Genomic DNA, 18,064 nt, shown 5'->3' with positions numbered 1-18,064 from the left:
TTTCCCTCATTTCTTTAAGTACTGTTGGAAATATCCCATATGGCCCAGGTGATTTGTTGTTTTTTAATTCTGCTAGTCCCTTCAGTTCCTCCTCCTCATTTATCCTGATCTCTGTTAGGGTTTGACTGGACTGATTGTCAACCTGTGGCATGTCATCTGTTTTTTCTTTTGTAAAAACCTCTGTGAAATACTCATTTAGAATATTTGCCACATCTTGTTCGTTTTCTAAGATACCTCCATTTTTGCCCTTTATCTGTTTCACCTCCTCCTTTATTGACCACTTGCTGTTGTAATATTGAAAAAAGCTCTGCATTGGTTTTAGCTCCAAGAGCTATGTTTCTTTCTATTTCCCTCTTTGCTTTCCTGGTTCCTTTCTTAAGATCTCTTTGCAGCTCAACATATTCTATGTATTTTGTTTTGTCACCATCCCTTTTGTATGCGCTATACAACATTTTCTTCCTCTTTGTTTTTTTGCATACCTCTATTAAACCATTTTGGCCAGTGTTTTTTGTTCCTCAATTTGCTAAGTTTTGGTACAAATTGCTCCTGAGCCTCAAGTAGTATATTCTTAAAATATACCCATCCATTTTCAACTGACTCTGTATCCAGTGTGCTCCAGTCTACCTCTTCTAAGTGCCGTCTCATACCTTCAAGGTTTGCTTTTCTAAAATTGTAGACAATTGTTTTAGACTTGGACCTTGTTTTTTGAAAGAATGCCTCAAAGCTAACCATATTGTGATCACAATTTTCCATTGGTTCTCTAACTACTGTCCCCCTGACTCTATCTTGGTCATTTGAAAAGATCAAGTCAATACATGCACTCTCTCTGGTTGGTTCCCTGACAAATTGAGTTAGAAAGCAGTCATTTACCATCTCAACCATTTCTATTTCTGCTTCTGTAGTCCCCACTGGGCTTTCCCAGTCTAAGTTTGGGAAATTGAAATCCCCCATTATAACAGCCACATCTTTGTGTCCTGATTACACTGTACAATGCAGCATCTTTCTGAATATCTGAGTTTGGTGGCCTGTAACACACGCCTACTGCTAATCCTCCAGATCTCTTGTTCAAAAGTTTCACCCACAAAGATTCTGTTCTGTTACTGGGATCTAATACAAGTTCTTCTGCCTCAATGTCATTTTTCACATATAATGCTACCCCACCCCCTCTTCGATTTTGCCTGTCTCTCCTAAACTGTGTGTATCCTTCCAACTTGTATTCATCCCCATCATTTTCTGTAAGCCATGTTTCTGTCACTCCTACAACATCATAGTCACACACCAGCACTGTGGCTTCCAAGTCTAACATCTTGTTCCTTATACTCCTGGCATTGAGGTACAAACATTTCAGGACTTTCCTACTGGCAGTTTCCCTTGGATTTCTTTCCTTGGTGGAACATCTCCCATTGTCAGAGCTCCCTGCCCCCCTGGTTCCTAGTTTAAATGATTCTCAATTTCACTGCACATACGCTCTCCCAATGCATTAGCCCCCCTTCTGTTTAGATGTAGACAGTCCAGTTTGTACAGGTCCCATTTATCCCAGAAGAAAGACCAATGCTCCATAAACCTAAACCCCTCTTCCCTACACCAAGCTTTCAACCACGTGTTAAACTTTCTAATCTCTGCCCGTCTCCCTGGCCTGGCACATGGTACAGGAAGTATTTCAGAGAAAACTACCGTGGAGGTTCTGCTCTTTAGTTTTGTTCCTAACTCTTTACATTTGTCTTGCAGAACCTCTGTCCTACCTTTTCCTATGTCATTGGTTCCAGTGTGTACCATGACCAGTGGATTCCCCCCGGCTTTGGCCAGTAGCCCGTCTACTAGTTTAGGGAGATCTGCAACCTGAGCACCAGGCAGGGAAGATACCATGTGGGTCTCCTTGTCACTCGAACACACTGTGTGATCTACACCTCTAAGAATTGAGTCTCCTACTATAACTACCTCCTTCTTCTGGGGGGAGTGGGCACCATGGTGCTGTGGTGCTCAACTGCCCCCCCATCATCCTCTGAGCTGTCACTGTCCAACTCAGTTGGAAGGGTGTCCAGCAGTTGGAACCTGTTGGGCAATTCAAGCTCTTGGGGTGTCTCTAGGGGTTGTGCACGCCCTTTTCTGTGGTTTCGACCTACTGTAACCCAGCAGTTCTCTACACTGTCCTGCTCTAACGTCTCAACTCTCCTAGGTTTTGGCATGCACACCATCTCTCTCATGGGCTGATTGACCAATTCTTCTATATCCCTAATACAGCGCAGATCGACAAGCTGAGCCTCAAGATCACGAACCTTGATCTCTAGGATTTCAACCTGCCGACAACGTTCACAAATGAAGCCTTCTTGGATGAGTTCATCCAGGAAGGCAATCATTCTGCAAACCTGACACTGTAGTGGCCACATGCTTCTAGATGTTACTTTTTTTTTTGTTTGTCTCTTTATACTTCTCTTGGTTCATGCTGCTAGTCAACTGCTTAACTTTTGTCAGCGAGAAACAGCACAGCTCTTTCTCAACAGCTGCTTTAAGTAGCTTTTGTCTACCTACCCCCAATTCACACCTAACTGGCCCCACCTGGCTCCTCCTGCAACAGAATTCCTGCTAGTTCTAGACAGAAACTCCCTTCTACAACCTGTTTACTTTCACCAACTCAGCAGCTGAACTGAATTGACTTCAATTTAGGCAAACTACAGACAATGCTAATGTCACTTTAAGGCAAACTTAAAACAAAATGAGCAATGCTAAGACTATTCTGAAACTAGTCAAACAACAAGATGGCTACCTCTCACCTGTACTCTCCTGTCTCTGTGGCAACTTGTAAATACTTCTGTGTAGTTCTCTCTGTCTGCATCTGCTTAAGCTGTTTTTTTCCATTTCAGCTGAATGTCTTCAGAAAAGGCTTTTGCAAGGATTACGTCACTTATGGAAAACTGTCAGTATTAAACAATGTGTACTTCTAGCGTTTTCTAGCATTGTGTGATTGGACGGTAGCTACTCTTTTGACAATTAATTTTAAAACTTATTTGGCCTTAAACTGCTACCTTTTATATATTCTCCAACACTACACTGAAACCACACACTGATTTAGTTTTAAGTGTTTTGAAAGCAGTTTTTATTTAAATCTTCCCAAGTTTAGCTAAATGCGGTTTTACTACACATGGCTTATATGTACACAGATCCTATTTAAAGCCAGTAGAATTGCACCACATGCTTTAGGTATTTCTGTATTTTTCTAATTAAGTATTGTGGCTTACAGATAAAAACAAACCAAAAACAGCAACGTATATATCCTAAATTTTGTAAACTCAAACATAATTTGTGACAGATTGACAGAAAGCAGTGAGGCAACCATCAGAGTCTGAGATTAAGTCTATACTCTTTTAATGTTCAACTATATCCTTTTCATTTTTTCTTTTCAACACTGAGGTGGTATTTGGACTGCCAGAATATTGTTGAGATCTTGTGTGTTCAACAAGACTGTTCAGTGTAAGACATTAAGCCTTGCATAACATAACCCTGTAGACAACACACACAGACACACACACGTTACTGTGTCACTTAGAGCAGGGGCAGTGTAGTGTGTGGCTTGACATAAAAGTGACTGCAACAGAGATTGATTCTGGCATAGATTAAAAATATATATTTCCAAACTTCCTTGTGCTATAGACAATGCCAGCTAATGCCAGACACCAGTGACATTCAGTGTGTTAATAATTCCAATGTAAAGTTTTGGTACTGTTACTGATTTAAGAAGCTAAGGAGTTTATCTTCTCGATAACAATAATGAAAAATGTTGCCTAACCTAACAAGAGATTGTCAGGAAAATCCTGCTGTAGTTTTTCAGGATCTGTCCTTTAGTTTTAAATATGGACCATGATGGTAACTGTCGGATTCTGGGTAGGGAAGACATACATAGCTAGACAGAAGTGTGAGTGCGGTCAGTTTCCCTGCTCCACTGTGGTTGTCCTCTTGTAGCTAGCTTGTGATTTCACTTCACATTCCAACACCTTGTGTTTTAAATCTGTTTTCCATCCTGGACATTATTTGTAGTTAATTCCACCTACCATTTCTCCAAACCCTTCTTTGTCTTTGAGGCAAAGAATAGTAGAAACAGTTTGTGTTTTTCTCCTACTCTGTGTACAACAATTACAGGTTTCTTCATCATTTCTATGAATTGTCTTTCAATATTATATATTTTTTAGTTTATGCTTTACATTCTAATAATAATGATGAAAATACAATTAACAAATGTATACAAATATTTGTAGGACTTTCAAACCTTTTTTTATTTAATCAAACTGAAATAATAAGATGGTCTCATTCAGCCTATTGAATGTACACTTTAATGAAGCCTGTAACTGTTGTCTGTAGTGTAGTGTAGCACTGAAAGTGTCTATTTTTGTTTTAGTTTTATGTGCATTCATACCAACCCTTTTACTGATGTAGTTGGCATTGACATTCTGTGCTTTTTTCTGTCTGTCCACCCTTATCCTTCCCCACCCTGAACCCCTTTCCCTTCCCCCACCCCTTCTCTCCTGTTCTCCCTTCATTAGATCCTCCTCCTACTACCACCTCTTCACCTACAACTTCCCTGCCGCACACCACTGCTGCCACTACAAGTTTAACTGCCACCAAAAAGGCAGAGTTCACCTCACCGACGCTGGAGTCGCTCCACGAGGGGAATTTAGGCACCATTATCGGGGGTGCAGTGGGTGGTGCACTGTTCCTCATCTTGCTGATTGTTCTGGTCGGGGTGTGCTACATGAGGAAGCGAAGGACCTTCCGGGGAGACTATTACACGAAGCAGTACATCGGGCCATCTGATATGCAGAAGGAGTCTCAGCTGGACGTCCTGCAGCCCCATGAGTTGGAGATGTATAGTGAACCAGCCAAAGAGGACCTCAAACCCAAGCCCAGTGACGGCATCTACCCCGATTACCCGAAAGATGGTAAAAGCAAGGAATGGGGCCATGTAGACAACGGTAACCACTGCAGCATGGAACGAGATGCCCCCCCAGCGGGCTACTATGACCCCCGGGCCCCCCCTCCCAGCACCACATACCTCCCGGATGACTATTATGAAGGGAACGACAGTGACTATGTCTCGCACTTAGATGGCTCTGTGATCTCGCGAAGGGAGTGGTACGTGTAGGTGGGAACTCTAGGACAAGACATTTACTCTTCTTCCCCCTCCAACTAAAAATAAATCTCTATATCTATATATCTATAGGTGTATATCTATAGATTTATAGATATATATAAACGACAAGTTTTCTCTCGCAGAAACCTTTAGTGTCATTCTATTGAATATAGCAATGGACTCTTCACCTATTAGAAGGGTAATCGGTGTTATGTGAATTTAGCTCATGGTATATTTACAAAAGAAGAATTTGCAGATTCATATTGGTTTTTTGTTTTTTCCACTTCATAACATTACAAAAGGATTTATTTTCAATCTATTTGAAGGTGTATATTTATGTTTAAATAGATGTTGGATGCTCTGTGTCAAATAAGCAGTTGCTCTGATGACCTTAGCAATATGCCTACTATTTCAAAGCCAAATGTAATGCTTTTTGTTTTAGGGGTTTTGTAAATGCTGCATTAATTTCTATGATTGTGTATCCTATATAGGATTGTCTCCTTACTGTAATTCTAATGCAGTTGACTTATTTCCCTTTATATCTACACATTTAAATATAAATTATTACTATCCAAAACAGTTCAAGGAAATCGGTAGACAGTGGTTAAAATGTCTTTTACATTTGTGTTTTGCTCTAGTACTCAGATTTCTCTGTTCTCAGTTCATTTGCATTATTCACAATGGTAGTATGGGCCTTATAACTTTTTAGCACTGCTTTTTCTCATAAGGTGCTGGTAAAACCCTTAAATTATATATAAAGGATGGTGGGAAAAGGGGGAATTGTAAAAAGTAGCTACTCTGTTATTAGAGTTATTCTAGTCACCTGTACACTGAAATTGTTGACCCTAGTAACTGCGTTTTTGCAAGTGCTTCGCATTATATTTTTTGTAATTGTATTTTTTTTCCTCCTCCAATTCAGTGAATTATGTAGTTTTGCTTTGTGCTGTTTGTAGGTGTGGTGTTTGTTGCCTTTTCAGTCTGTCTTCCTAAATGTTGCTGAATAGACTGCTTACAAAAAGCAGTTTGTCTTTGGAGTCTTCGTAGTAACATTTCAAGCCCTTTTCTCCTCTCAAATACTCAAGGAGAACCCATTGTTTTATTATAGTTAAACCTGCACATTTAACAAATAAACTTTGGAAAACAGTAGCAAGCCTACTTATTGATAGAAAACTCAGTTTTATCTACAGTACAGTACAGGCCTGATCATGACACTCTCTGACCTCATAGATTCTGGTGTTACAAAGCACTTTAACTTAATGTAGTAAGAGCGCATGCGAATTCCTCTCTTAAATAGCATGATGATAATGGACACAGCAGTATTCCATTGATCTGCATCTTTTCTGATAAGTGTTTCCTTCTTCAACTATGGCCATTATCTAGCCCAGATTTATTCAATATTATACCCACACCCTCATTTCCTCCATTTACATGACTGAAACTCTGGATAGTTTGACATTTCTGACATGACAAGAGCATACATACTTTTTCGCAGTTTAAGATTTATTCCCTTTTCTGTTTTGTTTTTGTGGATTTGGTCTGGTTGTTCTCAATTCTTACATTTCTTTGCTTGCTGACATCAGGAACACATTACCACAACTGGACATTGTACGTATGTTGATTTTTAACTCTTTTTAGATGTTTGGTTATATCCTGAGTCTGTCATTTAAGAAAGATTGTAAAATACATATTCAGAGATGTATGAGGAGAGTTTGATTAGAAATAATGCTTTCCCCCTTTTAGTGTAATCTTGTCTTTAGAATGTGTAACCTCATAGAATGCTAGTTTAGCAAAAAAGCTTCAGGTATATGTTTGTAGATGGACAGTTCTCTTTCCATTAGATTTTTTTCCAGTTACACTGATAAAGCTAAGTACTTACTGATGGAGGGCAAAGACACTTAGAGTTGCCTGCACAGCTCTCCGATCTTTTGGACTTGGGCCCAGCATTTTAATTTCAACAGCTGTGAAAGTATTTTGCTTATTCTCCCTGATAGTTGTCCTCACATACCAATTTCCTTTTACAGGGAGGCACGTCACTTATGGGAATGGTGACAAAGAGAGCTAGATTGATACACTTGTACCATACCTTCATACCTTGATCTGCCTCATCTTGGAAGCTAAGCAGACATAACCTTGATTAGTAGCTGGATGGGAGATTATCTGTGTAGTATTCTGGTAAATGCATCAGTTTAGATCTAAGCTTAGTTTATCGACAGAATAAATGGGTTGAGGGGATATGCATTTTTCTTAATTTTCCAATATTTATTTGCATTTTATTTTACAATTCAACTCATTTTCAATGCAATGACAAGAAGGAATATTTCTACAATCCAAATTGTATCCAGACTACTCATGATTTCCCATGAGTAGTTTGGCATTTATTAGGAATTAGTCTGAAAGGAATATACTATCATTATATATATATATATATATATATATATATATATATATATATATATATATATATATATATATATATATATATATAAAAAAATCCCATTCTGTTGACTTGTTTGTTTTGTTTTCAGACACAACCATCTGAGAATACAAAAATAATGCTTTAAAACTGGATCTTTTTAACATTTTGAAAGACACTTACTCATTGTCACTGATGAGTTAAGAATATTATCATAGCTAAGGAAGCAAAAAGCAATTAATAGACATAGCAGATTTAAGGATTCCCAAAGGAAATAAAAAAAAAACACATTAATAATTTTGCCATATCCACCACAACAATAAACAATTGCAATTAACTGCAAACAACAAATTTTATTTTGTAGTATTGTCCTATGCTTTTTCACTTTACTTGTAACAATCCTACAGTGTTATACTACACACAGGTTATAAGGAAAATGCTAGATAAGCCTGGTTTTTATCTTGAGTTTTTGTAGACCTTAGAATAATTATTTCAGTCCATTTAAAATAGCTAACATGTTTTCCCCCATACAACTGACTTCCTTGAAATTGCATGTCTGATTCAAACGTGGGTCACTGTGAATCATTTGGAGCCTGTATTGTCTGGTCTATCAGGTAATCAGACCAGTGAAATCATAGATTTTAGATGGAACAGAAATAAAGACCCTGTTACATTACCTTCTCCTTTAAGGTCCTCAGAGAGAACTGCATCAGTCATCCTACAGGGCTCTAGCTCTATTGTATGTGAGTGTGGAAAGAAGCAGATGGCTTGGCAGCACACATTTTGGAGAACTCCTATGTTCTATACCTACACCTGGGTTAGTGCAGGAGAGGTACAATAAGCAGAATTTGGAGTATTTAAAGCAAACTTATATAAAATGATACATTAACACGTTTAGACTTTGTATTGTTTACATCTTACTTGCAATTTTCCTGCCCAATATTATTGAGCTATGGGAGCTTATACACTCCCTAAAATGTTCCACCAGGAAGGAATAAGATTTAGTTTTTGTTAAGTCTTCATTTTATCCTTGATCATTGCATATGTATGTATGTATGTATGTATGTATGTATGTATGTATATACATCTATATATATATATATACACATATATATATATATATATATATATATATATATATATATATATATACACATACACATATATATATATATATATATATATATATACATACACACATATATATATATATATGTGTATGTGTATATATATATATATATATATGTGTGTGTGTATACACTCACCTAAAGGATTATTAGGAACACCTGTTCAAATTCTCATTAATGCAATTATCTAACCTACCAATCACATGGCAGTTGCTTCAATGCATTTAGGGGTGTGGTCCAGGTCAAGACAATCTCCTGAACTCCAAACTGAATGTCTGAATGGGAAAGAAAGGTGATTTAAGCAATTTTGAGCGTGGCATGGTTGTTGGTGCCAGACGGGCCGCTCTGAGTATTTCACAATCTGCTCAGTTACTGGGATTTTCACGCACAACCATTTCTAGGGTTTACAAAGAATGGTGTGAAAAGGGAAAAACATCCAGTATTCGGCAGTCCTGTGGGCGAAAATGCCTTGTTGATGCTAGAGGTCAGAGGAGAATGGGCCGACTGATTCAAGCTGATAGAAGAGCAACTTTGACTGAAATAACCACTCGTTACAACCGAGGTATGCAGCAAAGCATTTGTGAAGCCACAACATGTACAACCTTGAGGCGGATGGGCTACAACAGCAGAAGACCCCACCGGGTACCACTCATCTCCACTACAAATAGGAAAAAGAGGCTACAATTTGCACAAGCTCACCAAAATTGGACAGTTGAAGACTGGAAAAATGTTGTCTGGTCTGATGAGTCTCGATTTCTGTTGAGACATTCAGATGGTAGAGTCAGAATTTGGCGTAAACAGAATGAGAACATGGATCCATCATGCCTTGTTACCACTGTGCAGGCTGGTGGTGGTGGTGTAATGGTGTAGGGGATGTTTTCTTGGCACACTTTAGGCCCCTTAGTGCCAATTGGGCATCGTTTAAATGCCACGACCTACCTGAGCATTGTTTCTGACCATGTCCATCCCTTTATGACCACCATGTACCCATCCTCTGATGGCTACTTCCAGCAGGATAATGCACCATGTCACAAAGGTCGAATCATTTCAAATTGGTTTCTTGAACATGACAATGAGTTCACTGTACTAAACTGGCCCCCACAGTCACCAGATCTCAACCCAATAGAGCATCTTTGGGATGTGGTGGAACGGGAGCTTCGTGCCCTGGATGTGCATCCCACAAATCTCCATCAACTGCAAGATGCTATCCTATCAATATGGGCCAACATTTCTAAAGAATGCTTTCAGCACCTTGTTGAATCAATGCCATGTAGAATTAAGGCAGTTCTGAAGGCGAAAGGGGGTCAAACACAGTATTAGTATGGTGTTCCTAATAATCCTTTAGGTGAGTGTATATGTATATGTATGTATATGTATATGTATATGTATGAGTGTGTATGTATGTATAATATTAGTTATACATTGGAAGCCAAAATGGCACCCTCTTTGTGAGATAAAGGTATCGGTTAATTCAGGGCATTGTTAAGATTTTGGTCTTTGATTTCCATTTCACCCAAAACCAGGTCTGTCTCCTCATTTGAAATATTTACTCCCATGGCCTATTGTCTATTATTTGTCTTCATAATGCTCCAGAAGTTTGAAACTAACATTGACAAGGACAGTACTGGGCCTTTACTGAAGTAATATACCTCAATCAGTTGATTACCAGACTTGTGTTCAATTGCTGCTTTTTTGGCACTGTTAAAGACTACTATTCAATTCCCAGAAGCGTATCTGAAAATCCTGTCATATGTTGTTTTTTTATATAGATAAGATAATCTCGGTTAGATGCTTTAATTTGGAATATTCAGACTTTTTTTCCTTGCCTAATTTAACCTCCAAATTTAGAGCAACTTTGATAAATGAGATGTTTGACATAATTTGTTTAAAATGCAATCATTTTTTTAGAAAGTAGTAGGGGCGTTTAAATGGTATGATTAAGGGCTTTGCTTTTTAGCTTGCTTTTTCCTTTGTAAACTTCTATTTAGGTACTATTTTGTTGAAAATGACATTTGTAACGTGAAAGTTACAAAACAGCCTGAACATGTGATGTTACATTTGAAAATTGAGTAAATGATCACAAAAGCTTAAGTAAATATGTCTGTGTATATGTATATAAGATGACAAAGGGTTTTTTGTGGTGATGATTTAAAATTTGATATATATATATATACATACACACACTTTTTTTTGTTTGTTCGTTTCTCTTGTACAAAGCTTTGTTATTGACACCTTAAACATTAAAATACCGGCCATGCTGATGTAAGTGTTTCTTTCCATATATATATAAAAATTGTAAATAAGAGCTATGTAAAAGGATTGATTTCTTTTGGAAACATGATTGGATGATATATGGAAAGAGTTTTTTTTTTTTTATATATATATATATATAAAAACTCTTTCCATATATCATGTATATAGGAAGGTATATATATATACCTATATATAAGATATATATATACCTTTTGTTTGAATAAAGCACTATTTTCTGTGTCTTTATTTCCCAGAAGGCTCAGTATGATTATTATTCACAATGAAATTTCCTCTTTTTGGGAGTCCAGAGTTACTCAACTGGTAAAACTACCTCCTTCACTGAGAATGTAGGCTGAGAGCTGGCAGGGCTGAGTGGGTTTGAGTCCACCAAGGATTCCTCAATTTTTTTGCAAAACAATGACACCTGTAGCTTACTGAGCACTGGTGACCTCTGCAGTGTTATATGTGAGATCTGCATTAGTGCTCCTACCATTTTATAACTGAACTATCGACTTGCAGTGTGGAACAAAGAAGATAATTTCACAGCACACTTTTCTAGGGATACATGTTATCTGTCTGCATCTCTCCAGTGTCAGTACAAGGCTCCTAGTAGTCAGCTGAGTTTAACAATTGTATTTCTAAATTTGGAGAGTATAAAAAGAAAACAATTTGCTGTTCCAAAGCAAACCAACAACTAATAACAAACAAACAATAAATAATTTCAGCAATTCAAGAGTGGTTTGAATAAAAAATAAAAACATTAAAAAATACCAACAACCCTGAACAAAGGGTACCTATGGAAATGCACAGGGGAGGGAGACTGCTCTTAATTGTGTTGCGAGTTGCAAAAGGCCAAGCCAGACTGGAAACAACCTTAATTTTGATAGGCATTTCAATGGAGACTCATTTTAATCACTTTTTCATTTTTCATTTTAATCTCTGGGAATTTCCCGTAATGAAGGAATTTATTGTAGGGAAGAATTCCCTCTGTGAGTACAGCTTTTTGTAGTCTAACTTTGATTTGCAAAGAGTACAGTACATAACTACCCCATCCCCTAGCACATGGCTAAACATGGGTTTTAAGACTGATGTGGGACAAAGCTTTGTTATTAATATTGACAGTCAAACAAAGGTTTTTGTCAGTTGTATTACATGGATTTTCCACTTATATTCCACTGCTGGATGAAGGCCTCCCCAAGATGGTTCCACTTCAATGCCTTTAAGCCCAATTTCCATTTGTGTCCCGGGTCCGTGTGTCCCTGCTGATCTGGAAAAGCTCCTGTGGTTTGAGGTGGTCAATGCCTTTCATGATTTGGAAGACTTGAATCAAGTCCCCACGTAGTCTCCTCTGTTCCAGGGTGAAAAGGTTCAGTTCCTTCAGTCTCTCCAAGTAGGACATCTGTTTTAAACCTGGGATAAGTCTGGTTGCTCGCCTCTGAACTGCCTAATTATATCTAATTATATCATATGCTTTCACATGATCTACAGCAGTTTCTAAATATAACATAAATATTTATTAATACTAATAAATTAGTAAGACATGATCTGCCTCGTCTAAACCCATGTTGACTATCTCCAAGAATATGGTTTTCATTAAGATACTCCTCTATTTTCTGTTTAATCATTTTTTCAAAAATTATACAACTAATGCAGACTGATTAGTATGTAATTTCCTGGCTCAGTTTTGTCCCTTTTCTTGTAGATTGGTATGACATTTGCTATCTTCCAGTCAGTTGGCACGTCTCCTGTTCTAATTGTCAATTGGAATATTTGACTTAGCGGCCTATAAATAATGTCCCTAATTTCTTTAAGTACTGTTGGAAATATACCATCTGGCCAAGGTGATTTGTTCGTTTTTAGTTCTGCAAGTCCCTTTAGTACCTCCTCTTCCTTTATCCTGATCTGTCTTAGAATTTGACTGGACTTATTGTTAACCTGTGGCATGTTATCTGTTTTTTCTTTTGTAAAAACCTCTGTGAAATACTAATTTGGAACATGTGCCACATCTTGTTTGTTTTCTAAGATACTTCCATTTTTGCCCTTTATCTGTTTCACTTCCTCCTTTATTGACCTCTTGCTGTTGTAGTATTGATCGACTTCAGAGATCAGAGCAAAGATTGCTGCGCTCATGGGCGAGCATGACTCTCCTAAACCAAAAGGAAAATGCAAAAACTGATTATAGGTGTATCATACATATCAACAGAGTGGTGAATGAAGGAGTACAGCCTTTTACAGCAGTAGGGTGGAGTAAAGTAGTCAATAGCACCCTGAAATGGATAGAATTCAATGGAGTTGACCGGACATTAAGTAGAATGTAAATACAATGTCAATGAAGACCGCCTTCATTCTTGATTCTTCAGAAACTGACGCCAATGAAGGTGATTTCATTGAATCAAATAAGATTTGCTTTCTTCCGACATACTATAGGTGATTCACAGACATGAAAAAGATAACGAGTGCTGAAAAAACTATTGTACCACACGGGTCTGTAACCCTTGGATGTCATCATAGGGATCCAATCTTTTCATCATGCACTTTTCACTACAAGCTTTTCCTCACCAGCGACAATTTGTCACGAGTGACAATTCATCACCAATTTACATATTCATCATCCAATTTAATTTAGATAGAATATTTCTTAATGTCCTACAATTCAAAAACAGCCTTTTATTAAATCCTACAGTTACCCACAGCAGTTGAAGTCTGTTTTTCACCTTTAATTTCACCACTTTTTATGGATAACTTTAATGCATCACTCTGTTGGCTTGTTTATACTGGGTGTGTTCATATCATGCAGACTGACTTCTTTCTCAATGAAGGCTCTGACTTTCCACAGCAAGTGTGAAGGAAAACTGTTTACATGATCTAATATTCCAGTAACACATATTGGGAGGAATACTTATTATATGTACCAGCAAGTAAACGTAATGTGCACCTGTTGAATATTTATTGTGGGTGGTCACTCTGTGTAAGTTTTGTTGTACTTTTATTTGAACTAGTCGCCTGCTGGTATACTAATATTTAACAAAGGAATTACATATTGATATACATATCGATCATCTAAGGTTAAAAACAAGTCTGTTACCAGGTATTCTCGACAACATTTAATTCACAAAAACGTTCCATTAATTCATAAAACCACTGTGGCTGATCCTGAAGGACATTACATTAAAAGCAATGCTGCCCTTAAAAATAACAATATTACCATTGCAAGTATTTATGGGCCAAATAACGCATCATCGATCTTTCTTCCATAATTTATTCACAAAACTACTAAATCTCTCAGACTCAATAATTGTAATAGGAGGGGACTTTAACATAGTCACCAACTCAATGGACAACTCAAACACCATTAATCGTTCCAGATTGTTGGCACTCTGCGGAAACAGTAAGGCAGCTTAGCAATGATTTGGTCTTGGCGATTGCTGGCGTCTGCAAAATCCATTAGCCACAGAATATGCATACTACTCCCCAGTTCACAAAACATTATCTCGCATTGACTTCTTACTAGTAACTCCATCATGTCAGATATATCAGAGACTACAATCCACCCCATTATAACACCTGACCATGCATCAATCACATTCACTTTAAACAACATCACTGATATCGCTGCTCTAGAGGCAGGTCAGAGGCGAGCAACCAGACTTATTCCAGGTTTGAAGGGAATGTCCTACTCGGAGAGACAGAGGGAACTGAACGTTTTCACCTTGGAACAGAGGAGACGATGTGGGGACTTGATTCTCCAGATCTGCAGGGACACATGGACACGGGGACACAAATGGAAATTGGGCTTCAAGGCATTCAAGACAGAAAACAGGAGACACTTCTTCACACAATTGTCACAATTGTTGTCGCAATCTGGAACAAACTCCCCAGCGATGTGGTTGAAGCTGAACATTTTGGAACATTTAAAAATAGACTGGATAGTATCCTTGGATCACTTAGTTATTATTGGACACCAAACGAGCACGATGAGTCGAATGGCCTCCTCTCGTTTGTAAACTTTCTTATGTTCTTATAACGTCTTTAAGAACACTGTAATCTCCACAACTCTGACAGCTTGGTGGAAAATGAACAAAATCATTCAGTTTGCCATGACACTTTGCAAGTACACTCCAATATGGTCTAATCCTGACTTCCTTATTAACAAAACATTAGAGGTTCTCTTACAGAAAGTTAGGAGGTAAACAGTGGTTAGTGCAGACTTCAGGGATTTTTAGTTCAACAGTTTTCTGTTATTAATGTGAAACCGAATGAAACTCTAAAGCCGGGTGAACTTGGGGTTGAGATTTCCAACCCTGGATGAAGCGCTCACCTCAGGTTGAAAAATGTTAATGTGAATCATTACCCTTGTATTGTAGCACTAGGCCAATGTAATGCAAGGAGGGCTGAACTTTGTCCGGGGTGAGTCACCTTAGGGCTGCACAGTGTCCACTCAACCCGCTGAAATTGCTGGTCTTGTTTCTCTCAAGACAGGGCTGTGTTTGATCTGTTAAATATACAGGTCTTCTTTTGTAAAGTGTATAGCAGGGCAAAATATTATTTTTCGTTCTGGAAAAACAAGTTTTGAAAACTCCATATTTCCTTTGTATTTGCAAGTCTGTCTTTTGTAGGTCCCTTGGCTCTGTTCAATTACATTTAATTATTTCAGCCTAAATAAACTGGGTCTGATTTTAGGCTGCAATTGTTTGTTGATGTGTTTGGTTCTTGTGAAAGGTCCATTCCTCTGGGTATGTTGTGATTGAATGAGCCACACTACCTGCAATAGGGCAGCATTGTGGAGTAGTGGTTAGGGCTCTGAATTCATGAGTGAATGGTCAAGGATTCAAATGCAGGTGTGGGATACTGCTGTTGTACCCTTGAGTAAGGTACTTTACCTAGGATGCTCCAGTTAAAACCCATCTGTATAAATTGGTAATTGTATGTCAAATATAATGTGAACAATTCTAAGTTGCGTTGGGTAAGGGTGTAAGAAATATAATAATAACAATAATTAGTGCCTGGCTTGGTGGGATACTATATAATACTTTCCACCCACGTATTCACCTAGATTCTTTCTGCCTATTCAGATTTGTTCAGAATTCAGCTTCAGGATCTTTGGTGAAATCTAGCTTGCTCTTACAGTTGAACTGATAATACTGCATATTTGTTTTTACTTTTATTCATATATTAAAAAATAATCAAATTTAGCAGAGATCTGAGTATACCCCATCCCAGTAACCTAATTCGATCCACTGAAATTGTATCATACTTGTTACATGATTAAAGGATTGAAAAAGAATGATTTTCAAAAGGGAGTTGTTTGCAAAGTAATTTCTGAAACCTCATTTGTGAAATTTAATAGCATTCTTCCAAAATGGTTTTGATATAAAATGTATCATGTATCATGTATCCACTTTCTGCACCTTCAAAAATATAAATTATGTGATTCAATTACATCAATCAGATGTTTAAAATAACTGCTACCAGCTTCTTATCTTACCCCCTTCAAACCTTTTTTTTTTCAAACCTTTTTCAAACCTAACACTTTTGTGTTCACAAATACACACAGTTCACAAATATATTGCTTCAGTTGCTTACAGTTATTGAAACACAATAAGAGTAAAGTAGATATGTAGAGCCCCAACTGGGGAATTATAAGGACACATTATCCCAGTTTGTGCTCCAATTCCCATTTCAAGAACTCCGTTACTGTTACTGAGAGGAGTGTCAGACACATTTTCTTACAGTGGATTAACTTATCAACTGTGAGGCTCTGCACCTTCCTGACTTCTAGGTTGAGGTTATAGAGCAGTCATGGGTGACTCTATCCTGTATTTTGGTTTTTGTTACACCTCACCTCTCAATTGCTTAATTGAACCCTTTATTTGCTAAACTGATCCCAATACGCATTGTTTCAAGTTTGTCAGCAGTGGAGATCTACAAAACCTACAGAAATGCTGCCCTCCGGGACTATTGTTTCACATGATTCCCTTCAATGCAGAAATGTAACAATCAGCACCTAATTAATGTCACCCGAGCAGCAGGGAAGGTACATCAAAGACAAGCTGACTCAGCTATACAGATACATTATTTCAGCTCAATTAGGGAGCCAAGAGAAAAGAGAGAATCATTATGAAGGCGAACACGATTTAGTTTATCTGTGCCCATTTACAAGTTAAATTAATGAATACATAAATACAGCATATCTGGGTTTCCCTATAAAACATTAAGGACTGGTTTAATACATGTGTTATTTTGTCTATAAATGCCATGACTGAAACATGCACACTTTAGATAAATTATAACTTGCTTGAATCTTGAAATGTGTGTATTTTGTTTAAACTGTAACTTGCCCTGTTTAAGTACCTGTCTGCTAAGTAAATTGGAAATAATATGGAAACAAGTGTTGTTTTCAGTTACAAATCTGTAGTAAAAGTAAAAGTTAAGGGAGCTAAGTTTAAAAGGCATATCTAATAGCACATATTGTGATAATAATAATAATAATAATAATAATAATAATAATATAGAAAATGTTTTATTGTTGCACTTGTTGTAATTTCTGAATAAAATGTTGTCTATACATGTTTAGCTCTTCCTAATATTTTTTTACAGAAATGTTAATTCATTACGCTGTCTCCAATCATGTAAAGCAGAAAGAATAAAATAGCCAAAAAAGTCCTTTCCAAGTCAGGCTCTATAGCTCGTAGTGTTGTTTTTTGTCTTTGTTTTTATAACGAAACACAACACAATTACTCTGCCTCCTCCCACAACAGGGGACGGACTTCCAACAATGGCCAGGTTTTAGAAAAAGCCTTGGAATGTGTCCAAGGACCGATGCATCCAGATGTTTCTGGCACGGCATGGACACTTAGGTTAGTGGAACCGAGGCATTAGACTCATAGTGAAATTCAGCAAGTGCGTTCACACATTTTTGTCCTTGATTGAACCAAAGTGGGAATGACTATTATTTCAACATGTGATTTTGTGCTGTATTATTGAGGAGGTTGTAAAATGTGTTGTGTTACATAGTCATTGTGAGAAAGGTATGGGCTCAAATTAGCACCATAAGCAAAATAAAATGTTGTGGACAAGAACAATACATTTGAGTAAAAGTGAATGCATGGATGTTGACATCAAAAATAAAACAAAAGCAAAATGTATAGA

General features: G+C 37.5%; 1 protein-coding gene across 2 annotated transcripts in view; it reads left to right on the top strand.

Annotated features, from left to right (window-relative positions):
• The window catches only part of LOC136746996 (nectin-3-like protein), a 193,829-nt gene that overhangs the window by 112,246 nt on the left and 63,519 nt on the right, over positions 1 to 18,064 (top strand). Inside the window, exon 6 of one of the 2 annotated variants that reach the window (XM_066699932.1) lies at positions 4,536 to 6,268. The exons of the other annotated variant lie outside the window; for it this stretch is intronic. Coding sequence (XP_066556029.1) covers positions 4,536 to 5,134 — 599 coding nt within the window. The 3' untranslated portion in view covers positions 5,135 to 6,268. Of the gene's footprint in view, positions 1 to 4,535; positions 6,269 to 18,064 lie in introns of those variants that run through there. 2 annotated transcript variants of the gene reach the window in all.

This window comes from Amia ocellicauda, chromosome 3 (assembly GCF_036373705.1).
Source record: "Amia ocellicauda isolate fAmiCal2 chromosome 3, fAmiCal2.hap1, whole genome shotgun sequence".
Lineage (NCBI taxonomy): Eukaryota > Metazoa > Chordata > Actinopteri > Amiiformes > Amiidae > Amia > Amia ocellicauda.
Note: the sequence above shows the minus strand (reverse complement) of the source record. Positions and strands in the feature narration are given on the sequence as shown.